This window comes from Choristoneura fumiferana, chromosome 16, assembly GCF_025370935.1.
Source record: "Choristoneura fumiferana chromosome 16, NRCan_CFum_1, whole genome shotgun sequence".
NCBI classification, from domain to species: Eukaryota; Metazoa; Arthropoda; class Insecta; order Lepidoptera; family Tortricidae; genus Choristoneura; species Choristoneura fumiferana.
The window spans coordinates 19,813,549-19,835,732 of NC_133487.1; the positions used below are offsets into that span (position 1 = coordinate 19,813,549).

At 38.4% G+C, this 22,184-nt stretch overlaps 1 protein-coding gene across 1 annotated transcript; it reads right to left on the reverse strand.

The window, feature by feature from the left end:
* Positions 1-9,141: 9,141 nt before the first annotated feature.
* On the reverse strand, positions 9,142-11,361 carry LOC141436613 (uncharacterized). The gene is made up of 3 exons (XM_074099607.1): positions 11,233-11,361; positions 9,221-10,476; positions 9,142-9,159 (listed from the first exon to the last, which is right to left on the reverse strand). Exons 2-3 carry the CDS (start codon positions 10,457-10,459, stop codon positions 9,142-9,144), a joined length of 1,257 nt encoding a protein of 418 aa, XP_073955708.1. The 5' UTR covers positions 10,460-10,476; positions 11,233-11,361.
* Between the last annotated feature and the right edge of the window lie 10,823 nt (positions 11,362-22,184).

The window sequence follows — 22,184 nt, forward strand, 5'->3', positions numbered from 1 at the left end:
GGCTTTCAACTGCGACGAGGTAAGGTCGCATAGCCTTATATATGTTGTGCAACGAAGACATACGTAAAATGGAGTGTTTGTTCAACCACCATTTTCAACTGACCTCTAGAAAGGTATGTTTAGTTAACTTGCGGATGTCTGGTTACTTTGGTAGTTGAAAATCTGCATAGGAATAGTGATAGAAAAAAAAAATTATAACAAAAAATTGAACCGACTACAAAAAACCATGAAAATAATTTTCTACCAGTCTGAAGTCGGTGCCTCAGCACGAGCCAGCAGGAGTGGACCTACCTCACCTACATACTATACGCGTATATTGGGCTTCAATCACTCCTGCTGGCTCGTGCTGAGGCACCGAATTCAGACTGGTAGAAAAATATTTTCATGGTTTTTTTGTCGTCGGGTAAATTTTTGTTATATTTTTTTTTACTCTTTTTAGTGTAAAAACATCTAAGATACAATAGTTTAATGTCAACTGCTCGTCCCCTTTTAAGAAAAATTGCTTTTTCCGATGCAGAGACGTTCATTATTGAGGATTCCTGGTGCTTCATCACCCGTTCCATGTCACCTATGCATTACGATGAGCTTAAATTGCTTAGCACCTGTGTAAAGTAATTGAAATTCAACCCGTGAAATACTTGTTATTGAGTAGTAACTCCAATGGTCAACTGTGGTCTTCATCATCAGTTCCACTTCATCAAATGATGTATTTCAAGAGCAAATGCACAAGTTTGAAGGTGGTAGGACCTTGTGCAAGGTCCACCCGGATTGCTACCACCATCTTGCTCGCTAATCCTGCCGTGAAGCAGCAGTGCTTGCAGAGTAAGACAGCCGGTGAAATTACTGGCACGTGAGGTATCCCATCTTAGGCCTATAGGTTGGCAACGCATCTGCATTACCCATGGCATTGCAGATGTTTATGGGCGGCGGTGATCTCTTACCAACAGGAGACCCACTTGCTCGTTTGAAAATCAAGTCGAATAAAAAAAAAGTTACTACTTAACATATCAAAATTACCATAGGTGTCCCTACAATATTTGAAGAGTTCCGTCGATTTCCTTAGGATCCAATCATCGGATCCTGATTTGGTGCTTATGGGACCTAATTGAAAGCATTCCTAGACGAACGAAAAAAAAATTTTTCAAATCGGTTCATAAATGACGAAGTTCTGAGGTAACAAACATAAAATAAACTGAATTGATAACCTCCTTTTTTGAAGTCGGTTAAAAATACCGCAAATACGCTGAATAATACTTATCCAGTTTCCTTTTATTTCAAAATTTTGCTGCCCTCTTATTTAGGGTACTATCATTCTAATCGGTCCGAAATTATCATCATCATCCCAGCCCATACACTTCCCACTGCTGGGCGCAGTCCTCCTCTCAGATTGAGAACACTTGGGCCGTAGTTCTTACCCGGGCCCAGTGTGGATTGGGCCGTTAACATTTTATGGTAGGTATTTTGCCGCCCCCTACATGTGCTGCCCGGGGCGGACCGCCCCCCGCCTCAACTACGCTAAGCCACTGGCAGACCACCTAGTGGGAGGCCTGCAAACGCTTCCTTTTCTGGTTCATGGTCGCCACTCGAGGACCCACTTTTGTTACCTTTTGAGATAATTTTACATATTTTTAACCCCCGACGCAAAAAAGGGGTGTTATAAGCTTGACCGCTATGTGTGTCTTTGTGTCTGTATATCTGTGTGTCTGTCTGTCTGTCTGTGCACCGTAGCTCTTAAGCGGGTGGACCGATTTGAATGCGGTTTTTTATTTGAAATCAGGTTTTCTACCGATGGTTCTTGACATGTTTCATCAAAATCGGTTCAGCAGTTTTTGAGATTGTACTTTGAAGTGACAAAGTCGGGGGGTTTTCCAAATTTTTGTTGGTTAGGTTTTTTTTTGCTTAATTTTTGTATTTGTACGGGGAATCCTACGATGGTATATCTACTTCTCTTCAGTAATGCAATGATTATTAGTTTAGTTCGAACAATAAGGGCTCCTGTCAGAATGTAATTAACAAAACTTTTATAATTCTTGCATTTTCGTATTTTATTTATAAATAAAAATCTCTTAATTACTAGGTACTGTTTACAATTATCCCCTCTCTATAGTTTCCTTTCAGTTTTGACGGATGCAGAGACATCTAGCGGCGAGTAGCGGAATCACTTTAGTTATGCTCAGGTCCGCTTGTTTGAGCGCTGTGACGCGGCTACTAAGCTATTACAGTGTTTACTATTATTATCTGTGCCGTAAGAACAAACAACACATTTTTATATTTCGTCGTTTTACAGTCGTATCATACTGTCAAACAAGATGAACAACTAATTTATGAAATCAACAAAGTATGGGTGTGTGTAGAGGGAAGGAATATGTAATGTAATAATAAGGATCTTATGGGGGAAAAGTCAAAACCATGTCAAAACAATCAAGACAAGTGTCTAGCTTTACGCGGTAAATATCAGTTCCGATTCGCGCTGTCATCGTTCATCCACCATTACCTCTCATATTTCGTTTTCTAGAATTTTTTTACCGTACAACGGCAAAAACTACTAGACACTGGCAAAATTGTCCTCCGATGGACAGAGCCATATTTTTTTAAAGAAACAACAACAACAAATATCAGTTCCAAATCCCCCCACCGTGGCGCTAGAGTAGCAAGAATGCCTGCAATGAGGGCTATCGTTTTTTGTCTCACTAGATGGCGCACTGTTGCGTGAGGTTTTTAAGTATGGTTTTGAAAGTCTGTTATTACGGGCGTGGAAACAAAGTTTAGATTAAAATCATATTTAATACACCTTAAAACCGTACCACATAAATATCGAGCATGCCACAGTGTTGTATAGTCCCCGTTTTGTTCGGAAAAAAGCGAGGACAAAGGTTTCCGAAAGACAAAACTGTCTCAAAACACAGACATTCATTGCCCCGGAACGCATATTTGCCATAATTAATTACAGATATTGCCAAATGTTCACAAAATTATTCTAATTATAAATAAAACCCGCGTAGCTCACCCAAAAACTATGAGATTTGACATTTCGGAGACCTCACGCTACACTAGCGCCTCTAGCGGCGAATTCATACGCGATAGCCTTCATTATTTTCTATTTTGTAAATTAATCCTAGAAGTTATTTTAGGATTGAGTGATTTCTCTGTGATGTAAAACTTACCCTCTTGCAACGGTAATGTCATAATATCTACTTAAAATTTTCCGACAGACGCGCTTGTATAGATTGTTCTCCTTCAAAGAGATTAGGTAGGACAGAAGTACCGGTTCTGCCCGATTTTGGCCCGTTGACATTTGAAGTCATAGGTATATAAAAAGTTATACTTAGTATTAAAATAATATGTTAAGTGAGTTTTCAAATGTTTATACTGAAACGAATAAAGGTTGTAATGAATTATTACTATAAATTTATTTCAAACGTATATTTAAACAATAAATGGCCATAAACGGTACAGTGGCCACAAACGGTACTTCTGCCCTACCTATTATGATTAGGTAGATCCCTACGGGTAGATATCCATACTTAATATTATTGTAAAAGCGAGTGTGCGTGTTTGTGTGTGTATGTCTGTCCGTCTTTCACGTCGAAACGGAGCGATGGATCGACGTGATTTTTGGCATAGAGATAGTATGTATGTATGTAAACTCTTTATTGTACAAAATAAGTAAACAAACACATGACATTGACATGACAAACAATGAAATCATCATCATCATCATCATCCCAGCCTATATACGTCCCACTGCTAGGCACAGGCCTCCTCTCAGAACAAGAGGGCTTGGGCTATAGTTCCCACGCGGGCCCAGTGCGGATTGGGAACTTCACACGCACCATTGAATTGCTTCGCAGGTTCGTGCAGGTTTCCTCACAATGTTTTCCTTCACCGCAAAGCTCGTGGTAAATTTAAAATGTAATTAATTCCGCACATGAATTTGGAAAAACTCAGTGGTGCGAGCCGGGGTTTGAACCCACAACCCTCTGATTGAGAGGCGATAGGTCAAACCACTAGGCCACCACGGCTTTTAACAATGAAATATATGTACTTAAATACAAAGGCGAACTTGTCCCTTTAAGGGATCTCTACCAGTCAATAGTTTATGGGCCAGAGAGTGACATAGTCTAGTTTTTTTCCGGAACAATGCACAGTTCCCGAGGGAACAGCGCGCGATGACCGAATACCACGCGGACGAAGCCGCGGGCAAAAGCTAGTATATCCAGCTATATAATTCATGTGATTGGTTGATACAGTCTTCTCCGTTCCGTTTTAATGAGAGTGCATCCTTAGGCCTACGTGACCACCGTAAGGTAGGTAGGTAAGAAGCTTATAATTATAAACGAATCACTTCCGATAATTAAGAAGGTGCTTGACGACTGTTATTATGTAGTTAGGTACGTTTTGTTGTTTTGACGCCAACGTGTGTCTGTCTGTGGCAACATAGCTCTCAAACGGATGGTTCGATTTTGATGCAGGGTTTATTAGGTGAAAGCGAATTTATTTGCGACGGTAAGGGGGGGTAGGGGTGGGTAGGGGTAGGTACTAGGACTAGGAGGACGCTTTTCTTCAACGTCTTTTGAACGAAAAATTTAGTTGGACGTTGTAGCGACTCCTAGCGCCATCTAGTGAACAACAATATAAACTCCGACCATGTTCTACATCGCGCTATCGAAGTTTCTCAACGCGGTCGCATACAAGTTCCGACGCTCGGACTTCGGTCCCCAGGCATAACACCTGCCTGGAGAGAGATCTCTCTATTGGAGCCTCCCCCCACATTGGTGACCCCGACGTGATTTACGATCGGCACTTAGTAACAGCGGGGAACTAAAACGGAATCTTCCCATGGTATTAATTAATATTTTCTCCAAGTAAAGGTCGTAAACAAAGGTTCGACTCCCTTCTGACGCACATTCGCACATTACATCCGCTTAATGTCCCATTATAGAGTATTTTGTTTTAGAGTCAGATAAGAAATTAAACGTAGGATTACTGATCACTCTTTTATTTAATTTCCAACAACTTCTCACAAAAATGCGCACGTACTTATTCTATTAGACGTTACTCCTGTGATTGCCGTTCTCCGAGTGTCCTCTCTTCGCTACGTGGACCTCGTCTCGCTATCCCCTCTTGATCGGTCACGTGACTTGATCACGTGATTTGTAAAGGAAATTAATTGAACAACCGTTATACAAAATTCTTAATGCTATCGTACCGAAAATAAATACAAACTTTATATTCAATATCCTTATAATTTTTAACAATACGGCCTGCCATCTAGTAATATTTATAATTAAAATTATATTAACCTTACAGCTCGGCCATCCTACCTAAAGCGAGGCCCATCGCTTTGAAATCAAGAAAAAGGAAAATAATAATAAACATAACTACTTACTAACTATAAACCAGTAAATCTATTACATCAGTTATATATAATTACTGAATACATTGTTCTTATTTATGTAAATTGTATATATTATTATTATTCTTATCAATAACTCTACTACGTTTATATGACTAAATCGCTTCATTTTAGATTGTAGTATTATTACATTTATTTTATCAGAGTAATATAACTCCTTTTATAAATAGTGCAACTAAATAATTATTGCCAATCATCTTTAATCTTCAAATTAACACATTAAATATTATTACTAAGTTTCAAATATATACATGTATATTTTCATTATGTTAAGATACAAATACATTTTCTAACAAATGCGATATACGTAGTAAAGTGACGTTATGCCTAACCAACACAATTTAAACAAGTAAGTATCTAATCACTGTCATCAGCGCTACTACTAGATTTGTCGGACTCTAATTCTCTACAAAACGACATCCAAGGTTGAACTTTATCAATGGAAACAATTGCTTCATACCTTCTCCCATTTTTGCGAGTCATTGGCGTATCTTCCACTAGGAACCTATCGTTAGGAAGGACCTTTAATATACGATACGGTCCTTGATACTTAACAGAAAGTTTTTGAGATTTTCCGTCGTGTGGAACCTGCCTTGCTAAACGTATCAAATCACCTTCTTTGTACTGCCTTGCCGGCTTCCTATGCTTATTAAAATTGGCTGCGTCTTTTACTTGTTGCTGTTTTATTTTATCACTAGCGTCTCGTCTGACGTCAGCCAACTCCTCAATAGGGGTCCTATTCAAAGTATCGTTGATTACAGTACTGAGTATGCCTTCAGTCCTACTGATTATGTTAAACCCAAATAGTAGCTCAGAAGGGCTCTTTTGGGTAGTTTTGTGTCGAGCTGTGTTCATACCAACCTGTATGTCAGCGATGTGAGTGTCCCAAGACTTGTCGTCGCCGCCGTGACTTGCCGACGATAGAGCATCCAAAATGGTTCTGTTAAACCTTTCTACTTGCCCGTTTGCTCTAGGCGTAGCGACGGCGTTCACAATGTGTTTAATTCCATAGGAGGTCGTGAAATCCTGAAATACCTTACTGGTGAAACTCGTACCTTTATCTGTGATCAGGCGAGTGGGGACGCCGAAATAACTTACATGGTCTTTTAACACTCGCACGGTTGTGCTAGATTTGGTATTCGTAACCGGAGTAATATTAACGAATTTTGTAAATCCGTCAACTAAAACCAAGAGGTAACAGTTGCCTTTCTTGCTTTTAACGAACGGTCCTAAATGGTCCGCGTGGATTGTGTGAAAAGGAACACTCACCTTTTCGATTGGGTGAAGTTCTCCTTCTCGTTTACCACCTGGAGCTTTGTGGTGTGCGCACTCAAGGCAAGAGGTAACGTATTTCTGAACGAAGCGCCGCATTTTTGCGAACCAGTAATGCCCCCGGATTCGCTGCAGGGTCCTTTCAAAACCACAATGACCAACGTCATCGTGGTTCATTTTTAAAATTTGCCATCGCACACTTTTGGGTACCAACCATTTTATCTCGTCACCTACCACGCGGTAAACACGATCGTTTTTCAGTTTGTAGTTCTTGTGTACGTCTGCTACCTCCGTCGATGAAGGATCAGAAAGGATGGTTTTGATTTTCTTTACCTCATCATCCGCAATCTGCACCGTCGCAATCCAGTCCTGTTCAACCTGTTGTATTTCTAAAACGTCTAGTACATGTACATTACCTGAAGAAGTATCCACTGGGTTTCTGCTCAGGGCATCCGCATGAGCCATGCGAGCACCAGGTCGGTACTCAATCGTACAGTCGTATTCCTGAAGCTGGACCCACCATCTAGCTATGCGAGGTATCAGGTCGCGTTTAGTCAGCGTAGACCTAAGTGCGTTGCAGTCAGTCAAAATCTTAAATGGTATTCCCACCAAATATACTCTAAATCGATTGAGAGATGCTATTACCGCCAGAGTCTCGAGCTCGTAAGAGTGAAACTTGCGCTCATCACCTGTAGTTTTCCTGCTGAAGTAGGAGACTGGTTGCAAGATGCCGTTGCAGTTGCGCTGCAATAAAATACCTGCTAGGCCGTCTTTGCACGCGTCCGTGTGTAGCTCAGTCTCGGACTTGGGATCGTACAAGGCGAGCACCGGACGATCCATCAGAGCACGTTTGATACTTGTAAATGCCTGTTCTTGCTCGGAACTCCAACTCCAGCTGACATCCTTCTTCAGAAGGTTCGTTAATGGTGCAGTTATTGTGGCATAACCCTTTATAAAGCGCCTGAAGAACCCAGACAACCCCAGAAATTGGCGCAGCTCATGCTGGTTGGTGGGTGTTGGAAACTTGGAGACGGCTTCAGTCTTTTTGCTACCTGGACGGATTCCATTGGCACTTACCTCAAATCCTAGAAAATCTATGACCTTTAAAAAGAAATGGCACTTACTTAATTTCAGTGTAAGTCCGCCCTTTTTTAAGAGCTGTAGCACCTCACATAGTCTTTGGATCCCTTCCTCGAAGTCCTTTGATGGTATGAGTACGTCATCCATGTAGACAATGGCATATTTGATTTGGGCCTCCTTCAATATTTTATGGATTGTCCTTTGGAACACCGATGGTGCATTAACTAATCCGAAGGGCATGCGGTTATATTCATACTGCCCATCAGGTGTTACAAAGGCAGTCTTACTTCGGGAGGCTTCGGCGACAGGTATTTGGTAATACCCTGAGGCAAGATCCAATGATGTAAATAAGGTGTTACCTGATAGCAAGTCTAGTTGATCTTCTACTCTGGGCAGGGGGTAGTGTTCTTTTTTTGTTTTCCTGTTAAGTGCACGATAGTCCACGCATAGCCGTTTTTCGCCAGTCTTTTTCTGTACTAAAACTATAGGACTGGCGTAAGGTGAAGATGACTCCCTAGCTATACCGTTATCTACCATCTCTTTAACCATGTCTCTTACCAATTGTCTTTCAGCGTGCGACATACGGTATGGACGATACACGACTGGCTCCGCATCGTTGAGGTCGATCACCATCTCGGTGGTGTTGGTAAACCCAAGATCCTTGAGTCCACTTGAGAAACAATCGCTATATTGGACTAATACCTTTTGTAGTTCCTCACGTTGCTCTCGGGTAAGTTCAGGGTTGCAGCTGATATCCCCATCTAATCCTTTATCAGCCAGGATGCTGCAAGATTCTAAAAAGGGCACTGGATACGGATTAGGCAGTGCTCGTGTTAGAAGAGTGTTCTTCTTTATACAAACCTTGTTTGGAGACGCGTTGTAAACTAAGAGCGTTGCGCGGTTATCTTTTATTTCGTATGTACCAGGGAAGAGATAGTACTCTCTCCCTTCAGTGCCTCGCAAAGAACCATTGACGTAGATACTGCAGTTTGTCTGGGTATCAGCATCAACGATTATGGGACGTAATACGTTACCATCGATTTCAGTGTCATTTGCCACTACAAGCCGTATTTTGTTACGTGTAAGTCGTTGAAATACAATTTCAGTTGGGGTCTTAGTCATTATGATGTCCGGTTTTTCTGTGAAGGAGTGTCCTAATAGCGCAGAGTAACTCAGCACGTAATCCTCAACTACATACATTTCAATGGTTTCCTTCAATCCTTGAACTTCTACGTTTACAGTAGCTACGCCTACGGGGCAAGTTAAGTTTCCTCCTATTCCTTTTAATATTGGCATACCTTCCCTCACATCGATATTAAGGTTTAAGTTCTTAGCGGTACTATATTTAAGCAGCGAGCATTGGCTCCCCAAATCTACGTGGCACCTAACCTCTGAATCGTTAATCTTTATATCTAATATATATTTATCAATAGCACGATCATCGATAGTTACATTAGAGACTTGTTTTGGTACATTATTTTTTTCTGATACCTGATTATCATCTTTATTAGGCGCAGCTTTATTTTTAAAACAGTTAACCGCCAGATGACCAATCCTTCCGCAAGTCGTACATTTCACCAAAGGCTTTAGACATTTAAAGCTAGGGTGACCTACTTCATTGCAATTAAAGCAACGAATTCCGCTATTACTTGGACCTGCCTTATCCGTGCCACGCTGATTTGTTTTTTTCGGGTTGATTTCGTTACCAGGGTCACGAACTTTGCCTACCTTCACCGTCCTAAAATATTTAAGTACTTGCTCAGGTTGCTTAAATTGAGCAGCTTGAGCGCCGACTTTAACGGCACGATCCTCAACACCATACAGTAAACAGTCCACCGCCTCTTTACCATAGATTTTACAACGATTTAACAGGTTAATTTTCGCATAATAGTAGTGTTCTAGTGACTCACCATATTTAACAGTTTTTGCTAACATGCTATGTAATAACTCGGCGTAGTCCTCGCATAAGGGAAAAGATTCGATAAGCTTTTGTTTCCACTCAGTCCAAGTAAATAATAAGCTAGATAAGCCCTGATACCATGTTTTAGCAATACCAGAGAGCTTGGGTAACGAATAGTGGATGATTTCTCTGTCTTCCCACCCGTAAATTTGTGCACATTCTTCCACTTTCGTTAACCAAGTAAGAATGGTTTGTTCTTTTACCATTGGGTCGAATTCGGGGATAACATTAGTGTTAAACGTAAGTTTGGGCTTATCTGAACTTTTTATTTTGTCAAGAATGTTCAAGAACTTATCTAACAGTACCTTAGTATCTGATCCGTTGTCATCCTTACCACGCTTAACTTTGCATGGAATCCGCGGCGATCCCGCATCGGATCCTGAAGAGGAAGACTCCCGCCGTCTCCTCCTCCTCGTCCGCGGCCTTTTCCGTCTCCTCCTCTCATTTTCATCGCTGTCGTCCGAGCTGCTCGATCGCCGCCTACGCGACCGACCTCTTCTGGCGGTCACGTCCTTACCCATCTTATCCAACAGTACCGATTGCTCTGTCCTCGAGCTCATTCTCCTAATCCTTTCATGTCGACCTGCATCCTCAACCTCGGATGCTCCTTGGTCGCCCCCATGTGTTAGCCCTTCACCTCGACTACTCACATGGGCTCCTCTTTCCATTGATCCACTTCCTTTTGTTAGACGAACACTAGACCCTTCCCCTCGGCTAGTGTCGTCTTCCATATCACGGCTGAGTGTCACTGAAACTCAAAATGTTAAGCTTAGAATGATAATAATTATAAATTTCTCATCCTGGGTACAAAAAGTGTAAAGAGTTAAGGTGAAAGAGTGTTAAGGTTTACTTCAACTGCATAATATCGGATCCACTTCCAAAATCAAACTCGAAGACACAATGGTATGAATACACGTCTCGTTGGGATTTTGGCCTGACGCATTATAATAATTTATTTACGTAAAACTTCGAACCAGTTTGCATTTCTGATAAAACATTTAGCTATTAAAAAAAAACGTTTCAAAACCATACGAATAAAATAAAACGAAAAAAAAGTGGGTAGAAAGAATAATGTTGTTGTTTTAAGATTATTATTTATTAAATAACATGACGTAAGTGGAGAACGAAAGGGTAACGGATGGCAAAACCGACTGCGATTGACTCATTACATTCTATAAAACCGCTGCATTTTAAATAATATAAATAAATAAATAAAATCGATCTACAAATAGTTAATGCATAATTATTATCACCATTGCTATCATAATGGTAGTTATGTCAACCAAGAGAACGTGCGAACATCACGTGGCTTAACTGTTCGGTGCACCTGCACTAAACAGTTTAAAAGTAGAAAAGAAAATGATTTGGTTACAAATTATCATTATAAAGTGCACAGGAGAGAAAAAAAAACGGAGAAAAAAAATAAAATGAAATCAGACACCACTATCTTCATTACCTATCTACTAATATCACTGTATATCATGGAATTGAAAATTTTACTTACGTTTTTCCGAGCCGTGGACGTGGTAAGGGTAGCTTTCTAGACCCTTATAAATCCCACTTCTGACCTTTTAGAGTCAGATAAGAAATTAAACGTAGGATTACTGATCACTCTTTTATTTAATTTCCAACAACTTCTCACAAAAATGCGCACGTACTTATTCTATTAGACGTTACTCCTGTGATTGCCGTTCTCCGAGTGTCCCCTCTTCGCTACGTGGACCTCGTCTCGCTATCCCCTCTTGATCGGTCACGTGACTTGATCACGTGATTTGTAAAGGAAATTAATTGAACAACCGTTATACAAAATTCTTAATGCTATCGTACCGAAAATAAATACAAACTTTATATTCAATATCCTTATAATTTTTAACAATACGGCCTGCCATCTAGTAATATTAATAATTAAAATTATATTAACCTTACAATAAGTTATCTCCGATTCTAAAAAGTTACGCCGCCAAACTAAGTTTTATGTCCTGTAAAAAAGTTTGAACGCAACCATAATATTATAATGTAACGGAAAAGAATTTTCTTAACATTAGCATTTGAATAGAGTTTCCATGCGTTATTTTACATTTCGTTTTATATTGACTGTTGAACCGATATATTATTTTTATGCAAAGGAAAACTTTTGCTATTTCTTTACGAAGCGTAACTTTGTCTCTGGCGCAAGATTTCTTCCTGATATTTTATTAAATTTAGAAACGGAGTTCTCCTGTCATTAATATTTTTATGCTACAGATAAACGTGATACCTCTGTCTGTTCAGGCAAAACAAACAGAGATGGCATCACATATACTCGTATCTGTCACATAAATTTTATCAATAAGTAGTTTAATAGGCTCCTAACCCGTCTTTTAACAGGTTTATGTATATACCTTATTTGCTATTTTGAAAACACCCAGTTCGAGTTTTATTCAACACTGATAAATCTTAATTAGTTACAATCGTAATAACTTTTGTCTGTTTCAGAATTCGATATCCCATTGTACCATGCTATTATTATATTGTTAAATGTTTATTTGCGAAAAAATACCCGAATTTGAACATGTGATCCCCCCCCCCTGGCTATAAAGCTAAATCTCCCTTGTTGAACTCACAGTCTATAGTTATAGAAGGCAGAGTTAGTCGTAACTTGAAGATTAAAGTTTTTAAAACTTTGTATATTTCATTTAAAACCCCTATTCAAACCTACTCAAATGAAAGCGAAAATATTTAACTTTTAACTTTAAACCAATTACATCTCAAGCAGAGGATCGTGGGTTCAAACCCCGGCTCGCTCGCTCGTTTTTTGAAATTCATGTGCGAAATTACATTTGAAATTTACCACGAGCTTTACGGTGAATGAAAACATCGTGAGGAAACCTGCACTAATCTGCGAAGCAATTCAATGGTGTGTGTGAAGTTCCCAAGAGAGAAGGCCTGTGCCCAGCAGTGGGACGTATATAGGCTGGGATGATGATGATGAAACTTAAAAACATTAAAATACGATTTCGGTTTCAATCTAGTTGTAATAGATCTTAGGCTAAATCTTTTTTTTTCCACTTAACCACAAATGAACCTAGCAATTTGTAAAGAATTGAGTTCTGAATAGAAACAGGGTTTAAGTAATGAAGAAAAGTTTTCATGAATGGTATTACAGTGAAAAAGCTGAAGTTACAGAAACTTATGTTTTTAATCGTCAATGGACAAATAGGTTTTTCTTTTAAATCTAACTTGACTGAGGCAAACGAGATTTTTTTGGCAAGTTGCTAAGTATGAAATGTTAGGGTTTAAAAATAAAGTAATTCGATTTCAAATTGTAACATTTTTATGGCCAATACAGTTACCAGCACCGAAACTGACACAAGAAAGCGTGCATAATATCTTACCAGTCTATTTCTAGGGCAGGTAGGACGTGCTAGATATATATATATATGGGATATATAAATATCAATATCAATCAGGTGAGTATACAGCATGTATACAGTCAAGGTCAAAATTATGTCATGTATTTCATTACATACTTACCTTTATTTTTTGCCAGCATTTAAATTTTCAAAGTCAATGTCAAAATATCTTTATTCAATTTAGGCTATAACAAGCACTTATGAATGTCAAAAAAAAAACTACCACCGGTTCGGAAAAACCTCTGTTGAGAAGAATACGGCAAGACACTCAACGAGGTATATGTTTTTAAACAGATTTACAATATTATTAAGTGATATGTATACATCACAAGTATTTAACACAACTTTATTTTTAACACAGTAGGTTCGCTATTTGAAGGGATCGCTAATGCGGTTCGGAATTATTTCCAAATATCCCTGTCCATGATATAATCATTAACTTTATAATACGCCTTAGATATTAATGTCTTCTTGAGACGACCAGATGGCCTAGTGGTTAGAGAACCTGACTACGAAGCTTGAGGTCCCGGGTTCGATTCCCGTGTCGGGGCAGATATTTGTATGAAAAATACGAATGTTTGTTCTCGGGTCTTGGGTGTTTAATATGTATTTAAGTATGTATCTATATCTATATAATTATATTTATCCGTTGCTTAGTACCCATAACACAAGCTTTGCTAAGCTTACTTTGGGACTAGGTCAATTGGTGTGAATTGTCCTGTGATATATATTTATTTATATTTAATAGATCTGAATTGAAACGGAACCCTCTGCGCGCAAGCCTGAATCACACTTCGCCGGTCTTTTTAATATGAAATGTCAATGTCTCCGTGCGATTATGCTCTCAATATTAACTAGAAAACAGTATCTTGAGGAAATTTTCGTAAACTTTGAAATGTTTACGATTGTTCAGAGTTGAGGATTATGAATGGCAGATTGATGGACACCGGCATGGCAACTTGAGTAATGTGAAATTAAGGGGCTCATAAAACTTTGCAAATTATAAATGAATCAATTTTGGACCATCTGACGTGTGTATCTATAATTTTTAAGGACCACGTTCACGTTCAGTTTTGGTTTGGCCAGATTTTCACTTCGCCGAAAGTTTTCGGCCGAAGACGCTTTTCGAAGAGGTCCATATAAATCACGTTATGAGTACGTGATTGTATAGGCGGGAGCTCAAAATGTTGGAAATGAATACCGGTGGTTAGTAGTTTGAAAAAATCGCTTATGGTTCGGATGATTAACTATACCTATTTTTCTGCTAAAAATCTGTGTAGTAGCGCAATTGTTTCAAATGAGGTACTTATTTTATTTTTTATCCATTTATATATTAAATATTTCTTTGTTCAAGACTTTAGTTTTGTTTGTTCGACAGTTTGAGTATTGAATTAGAGGTTTTGATACCAAAAAGCTTTTCTTATAGTATTTAAAACTATTAAACAAACATATGCGACATGCGAACGAAAAAATTCGGCGAACAAAGTTTTCGATGAAATAAAAATCGATCAACTTCAGATTTTATAAATTAGGCTGAGCGGAAAAGGCATATATTTCGTCCTTATCTAGCGGCATTTTTAACTCAACACAGGTCTCCTCTATTTTCAAATGTAATTTCACGCATATGAGTGTAAAAATACCACTATAAATTAGTGGTAACTTGTGTGTATAATTTGAAATATGAGTCAAATATCTAATAGGGTAACAGAAAAACATAGCTCTGATAATTATGTTAACACTTAAGTAAGAGAAAAAAAATCCCGTCAAAAACGTAAATGTGAAATGAGAGCCAAGTTCAATACTAAGAATATGCGACGTCGACAAAATAATTGAGATCTATATATTTCTGTGTCAAAAATCTTAAGTACATGTCACTTTCCAAAATGAATTTGCCAATTTCTTGTTTCTTAATACTATGTACCGAAATGTTTGCTACTTAATAGATAATATAAATTTTCAAATTTAAATGGACCATTATTGCACAATGATTGTCTTTGTTTCACTTGGGATGTAATTCAAAGTCAAGATTTGACTTACCTAGTAGTTTTTACCGACATACTAAACTTTATAAAGTTACATATACAAATATATTATACCCATATTATGTAATATTATTACAGACTGTACGTAAAATCTCTTTATACTTTCTATTCTAATGGTAAAACACAGGTCTGAAGATACCTACGAAAATTACGAAACTTCACGAAAGTGTAAATCCCAATCTAAAAAAAAACGTGCTTCAAACATTTAGCTAAGTCGTTTGAATATGAATTATGAAGTTAGGGCGCGATTGTCGTTGCATTATTATAAAGTTTTACAATTTATTCACGACCAAATCGTTTGTCATTTAAAAATTAATAAAGAAAGTATGTTTAAGAACGACGTATACATTAATCTGTTTAATAGATAAAAAGCATTAATTAGCAAATTTAGTACATGTTAAAATATAGCACGAGTAGGTCGGCTAAAAAGTTCCTGACCAAAAAAAAAACAACTACAACGTGTTTACAATCATGCAACCTTCAGCAATTTGATATAAGATGAGAACTTATATATACAAATAAGCGAAAATAACTAATAACGATTTGTACCCGCCATCCTAGCCACGACAGGAAAAGAAAGTCAACCCAACCACAGACCCAACGTTTGAATTATGAAGCTTATAGGGAAGCTACGTAGGGAAGGGTTCATATTTACTTTCGGTTAGCATTCAAATTATTTGTTAAACTTGTTAATGCGATAAAAATACATTTTAGATTTTTAAATAGTCATTATTTGGTCTGGAATTTTTTGGCCAACCCCTTTTGCGATATATTTTTAAGATACAGGTTTTGTTATAAAATACTTTTCATCCATTAAACAGAGGGGTGCAATTCCATTCAAATTATTACGCAGTTTTGACAACGGTTTAAGGTATTTAAGAAAAGTCGGTTAAACTTAGTTTAAATGATTAATAATCTTAGTACTAAATGCGTTCATTCTTGAAAGTTATGGTCAATTATTATAATTTTTAGTTGCTTATAACAAAGTGCTGACCGTGCTTTAGTCCCAGCGGGTTTAAAGTGTAGTGTTCAGTTCAGATTTAGCCGAGAGTTTCCAGCTTATTATTTTGAGATTATTTAACGTTCATATGTCTTTATACTCTACATAGTACATTTGGTATTTATATTATGACAGTTAACTTGTAGTTTATCAATTGCGCTGGAATTTGAAAGGGAACCAAATTTTATTCAAGAACTGGAATATAAAATTGTGTCGAGTACAAAAACTGTAGCTTTGTAGTTTTAGTAGTTTATAAATGCATTTCTGATTTTAAATGAAGTGCTCACATTGTATCGACGACGAAATATACGTTTCTATAGATTTTTTCTTCAGATACATAAAATTCGCTTCAAAATTTGGATAAATATACCTAAAAAGAACTTAGTAAAACACAATTCAAAATAACATTACTTTTAGAACTGGCGCAATTCTAAACATGTTTGTTTAAACAAACTTTGTTTTTGAAATGGAAATCAATCATATTCAGCCAGTTTCATTCTGATTCGTGCTTTGATTAAAAAAAAACTTACCGTTTAAAGAGTTGAGTCGACGTCAAGTCAAGCACTCGTCATAACTTTTTAAACTCGCAAGCCGCTGTCGTGGGAGCGCGCGCGAAAACAGCCGTCAACTGATGCTAAGCGCGGGAAAACTCTTCTATTTACCCCATCCGTCGACCAATCAGAACGCCCGTACGCCTCCGCGCACTTTCACCCACCAATCACGTGAAAGACCATACTCTTAAAACTTTAATTCGTTTTTCATGTTGCAATTCGAGTGCGGTGAAAAATCGTTGATTATTGGAAACACTTGATGACACTATCGGATGATAACTGATGCTTTTCCTCCTAAAATTATTTATTGCGGTATTATTACAATACTTACACAAGCATATTTAGGGTTCCGTCGTCCGGATGGCCAACGAAAGGGTATTTTTTTATTTGGCTAGTATAGTCGTCCACCAACGAGATGGACGGATGACCTGGTTAAAGTCGCGGGTTCACGGTGGATGCAGGCCGCTTCCAACAGAAGCAACTAAAGACCTATTGGGGGAGGCCGAAGTTCAATAGTAGACAGAAAAACGGAATTCTTATTAGTTTCACCATGTCTGTCCTCGGCTTAGTACCTACTAGAAAGCAAGGCTCGGAACCGGTTTATAAAATAGCGGTAAATAACGGTTTATTTCGGTTTAACTCCGAACTTTCATAAGAACGCGAACGTTTTTAAGAAGTTAACTATAACCTAAATTAACCAGTTTATTCGACGAGTGACAGCTGGCTGGCGGCGGGCGGCGACGTTTATCCTGCGCCGGAATAAACCGGTTTTTATTGTTCTAAACCGGTTAATCTGACAAGAACTTTATGGAAATGTTCCCTTAAAAACCGGTTTAAAAATAACGGTTTCGCGAAAGAAACTAAAATGAAAAGGTTTTACGCCAAGTACATAATAACGGTTTGGAAATTTAACCGGTATCCGAGCCTTGCTAGAAAGTTGTAATTTGACATGGAGTGGGAGACTAAGGGGCTGTTTCACAACCCATTGATTAAATTTATCTGACGGATAAATTTTATGCTGTCTCCATCTATTCGAACAAAACAAACAGAGATGGCATCACATTTATCCGTCAGATAAATTTAATCAATGCACGGTGAAAATTGGGGTAAATATAATGTGATAACCATTTTTTTAGCATTATAGCACGGACAACAGATAGCCGTTGAGGCCGAAAAAATCTCGAATGGAGACCACGGATTAGCAAACAGCATGACGTCCACCAACAAGATGGTCGGATAACCTAGTTAAGGCAGCGCGTTCAGTAACTATTTTTAGAAGTATATGGAGGAGGCTTATAGGCATGTCCAACAGTGGACGTCCTACGGCTGATATGATAATGATGATGACGATAGATCAAAACTTACACTTATTAAATATTTGCCGGAACCCTGCACTATGCGCGGCTCGGCACACTCCTGACCGGTTCTTTGATTGTTTCCGTCTACTTGTACTTTTGCGGGAAAAAGCTCTATGCCGCCATCCCACGCCTGGGAGTGGGCGATTAATATACATCGTTTTAATATATTAACAGCTTAATGAGAATTATCTGTAACGTTAGGTCAACTATGCGCCATTTGTAAGGAGTAACGGCGTATCATTCAACATCCAGGTGGTATGTAAAGGCGTGGTATACTAAAAACAGTTACTTATGTAGGAGGTACTGTAATTTTAAGCTTTATTTACATAATTATAACAGAGTTATAAAGGTTTGAAATTCAAGATTAGACAGAGATAGACTTACTTGCATGTGACCTCACATTCTTGCTGCATGGAGAGAAACATAGACATTTAATGTAATAAATTTATCAAAAATCTATTTATATTCGTTTGAAGATATTATTTGATCTATTAGATCTATTATTTTCAACCGAATAAATTATCATAATCCATGCTAATTATTAAATGCGAAAGTGTGTGTATTTGTATGTTTGTGTGTTACGTGTTTGAATGTTTGTCGTCTTTCATGTCGAAACGGAACGACAGATCGACGTGATTTTGTCATAGAGATAGTTTTATGAACCCAGAGTGACATAGGCTACATTTTATCCGGAAAATGCAGTTCCCGAGGGAAATATTAGAGTAAATGATCTTACAATAGTCTAATAGTGCGCTGGAAAAGTGCAACTATAACAATGCATCATTTTCACTACAATTATAGAAATAAAAAATAACGAGGATAGAAAATACTATTTTAATGATTATTTGAGTGGGCGCATGAAATTTGAAGCGTAAAACAGGGTCTACTTTACAGTAAATAATATTTTCCAACGTAAATACTTACCGCGCAACATAAAGAACCACCAATGATAACAAAACACGTTATTAATATTACTACTATTATTATACTTCATTCAGGTTGTCACTACAATATTTTATTCTGCCACGCTGCAGTTCACTCACCGAGCAATCACGCGGAATGTTTTCAAAATTTTGTGTGGTCGTACATAAAATCAAAAAAGCTTGTTTAGGCTCACAAGATTCTAACGTTGGCCAATATAAGCCTATGCAGGCTTACAAATACTTACGTAAAAACGATATTAGCCCTAAGGCAGCTTAAATTACTTTTGTAAAGATTATTGTAAATGCGAAAGTATTCAATAAGACTGATATTAGGACGATGTTAAAATAAATACGCTTATAATTTGTGCCCAAATCCAGGCTTATTACGATGATATAAAATCAATATTAGAGTGAAAATGTATAGTCTTGAGATGGTTGTAAGAGGGATTTTGCTGGTTGGGATGATAATGAGTAATCTGCATTAATATCTGCCACAGCGGAGCGTGCAAAATATTATCTGGCACGTCCTACCGACCCGAGAAATAGATTTGTATTAGATATTTTATGTAAGTACAGTCAAGGGCAAAGATATCCACACGGCAAAAGTTGCAAAAATAAAGTCGTGTATACATACATATTTTTGCAACTTTGGCCGTGTCGATATCTTTGCCCTTGACTGTACCTAGGTTTTGTTGTGTCAGATATTGGTGCTGGTAAAGGCTGGCAGCATTACCACGCTGTATGGCAATGCTTAATCTTCTCTAATGGCAATGCTTAATCTTCTCACCCGAAGCCGTAATCAATTTGGACGACAATGATTTAAAAATATTAAAAGCACTCAAACCCCAAGGACCCATGGTTTCTACCCAAACGGCTCAAAAATGTAGGCACTACTGATGCCTACATATTTGCGCCGTTTGAGGCATTCCGCAGAGTCTGCAACGGCACCGGCCCTGTTGGCTGTAGATCGAAGGTGGGACGGCGCGAGTGTGTCGACGCAAGTGGCGTCCCAAACCAACGGCCGTCCTATTTTCCATGGCATGAGCGTCATGCCGTCGGGACTCTTGTCGTCGTCGCGGACCAAGCCCGAAGGTTCCAAAACGGCCGGTGCTCCGGCACTGACCAAGGCCCGGCGGATGACGTCGTTAAGGGCTGCATGCCGCGGGATGCGTCCAGTACTGCTGCGGCAGGAGAGTCCATGGTGGCCGAGGCAGTCGACCTGCATACCGCAATGGCAGCGATGTGGGGCAACACAAGCCACACCCAAACGGAGACACACAGCGAGCCGGAATGTGTTGTCGTCAAGAAAAGTGCCTGTATTTGTGGATGGTAAGGCGTGAAGCCAAGCACCAGATTCCCATTTCGCAACGGCAAGGAGGCGGGCGCGCTCGGTAGGGTTGGTAGACGTATGGTAAAGGTTATCCCGCAATATTTATTTAAGAGTCATTGTATGGTATTGTATTACGAGTATACTTTATTTAAGGTACCTCAAGGAAGGAAAGTTACCTCCATGTGGTATTGGGATCCCTGTATTATGTAATCAGTTTTGATTAGTGTTCTTATTTCGAGATGCTTTACTAAAGCCAACGAATGATTATGAACCAAAACAACTCATTATTTTCTTAGGCCTTACAATTACAAGCGTTCATTTATTTAAAGCACTTTTTCTCTGTCGTACGTTTTTACTTGCGCCCGTGAAAATATTATTCGAAAGTTGTAAAAAAACAAACGAGTGGACTCACAGAAAATTATCGCTACAATAAGTTTTGTCAAGCAATCAAAATAAAACATTGTGTCTTAAGGGCGGTAAATAAGGAATTACGAACGAGTCTGTTCAGAAACCCGTAGTCGAAGAATTTAAAATTATGTACTGTACCACACTGTACTTATTAACGCGATTTTAGGCAACCAGTGAGCATCCTCGAGTAACAATCATACTATGTAATAAATGCGAGAGTTTTTGATTATGATGAGTGTGTGTGTGTTTCTTCACACTAAAATGGCTGGACAAATTTGTAATTTGGTACGAAGATAGAAGATATTTTCAATTTAATTAACATTCAACCAAAATTGTTTTTAAAACGGTCGATTACACCGTTTTTTAAAGTATTACCTGAAAACGCTTTCTTAACAAAAGGCCGTAAGTGCTTTGGACATACGCTATTTTTTCACGTTGTATTTTGTTGTGTTCCCCGATTACTCGAGAATGATTTGATTTTTGTAAGAAGTGGTAGTCCCTCCTTCGCTAGCTTATTTTTAATAACGGCTACTGACCCCTTATGAGCATAGACCGACATCTATCTAGACAGGCGGTAGTGTGTCAAGCCAAGTTCAAGCTAACAGAACTGACTAGCAGCACCGTGTGTATTTTTTTATCACGGTCCATATTTGTATTTGAGTAGATACCTAAATAAGTACCTTATCTAAAGAAGTGTAGGTCCAGTGGCGCAGGCTTCATAAAACTCGATTCCCATCGGGTTGCCCAAATGATTTTGCCTAAATCACCCTTACAAAATACATACCACCTATACAAAATAGCAAAATATTCATTAATAAAACGCGAAATGTACACTAATCGCGAGGTTTCTTGAGTCGTTGTTTTTAAGGTACTTAGGTGTTTTTTGCTCCGGGTCGCCTAGGTACTCAAAAATCTCATCCCTCGCCACTGGAGGTTACCCACTATTGTATTTCCGCCGAACCGAGGGTCTCTACCATTTTACAAGCTTTTATTTAACTTGCACTGTTCGTGTGTATGTCTTTATAAATTGTATCAACTAAAAATTTACAAACCATTTTTCGACCACTGATAGCTGATTTATTGATTGAGCTGAAATCTGACATACTTACTTAACTCAAAGTTTAGTTTATTACCATCACACAAGGAAAATTCCGTTGCCAAGCAAAACTAATAGGTACTCCTATACAATGCCCTTACGCCCTTGATAATAAGCTCGTAAATAGTACGAAACGCGTCAGTGTTGTTTGTGGTGGAAAGGTTACTGTGTGACATCATATAGATAGGTATGTTTTGTTTGATATAGAGTGGTGCAGCTTTACATGTTATATTATAACATAGACTCTATTAAAGTGTGTGTTGCACAGACGAAGCCGTGGTACGCGGTTTGTGCGGAGAACAAGGTAAATTAGTGTAGTTCATATCTATCAGTTAATTTCTTTATGCAAATATCTC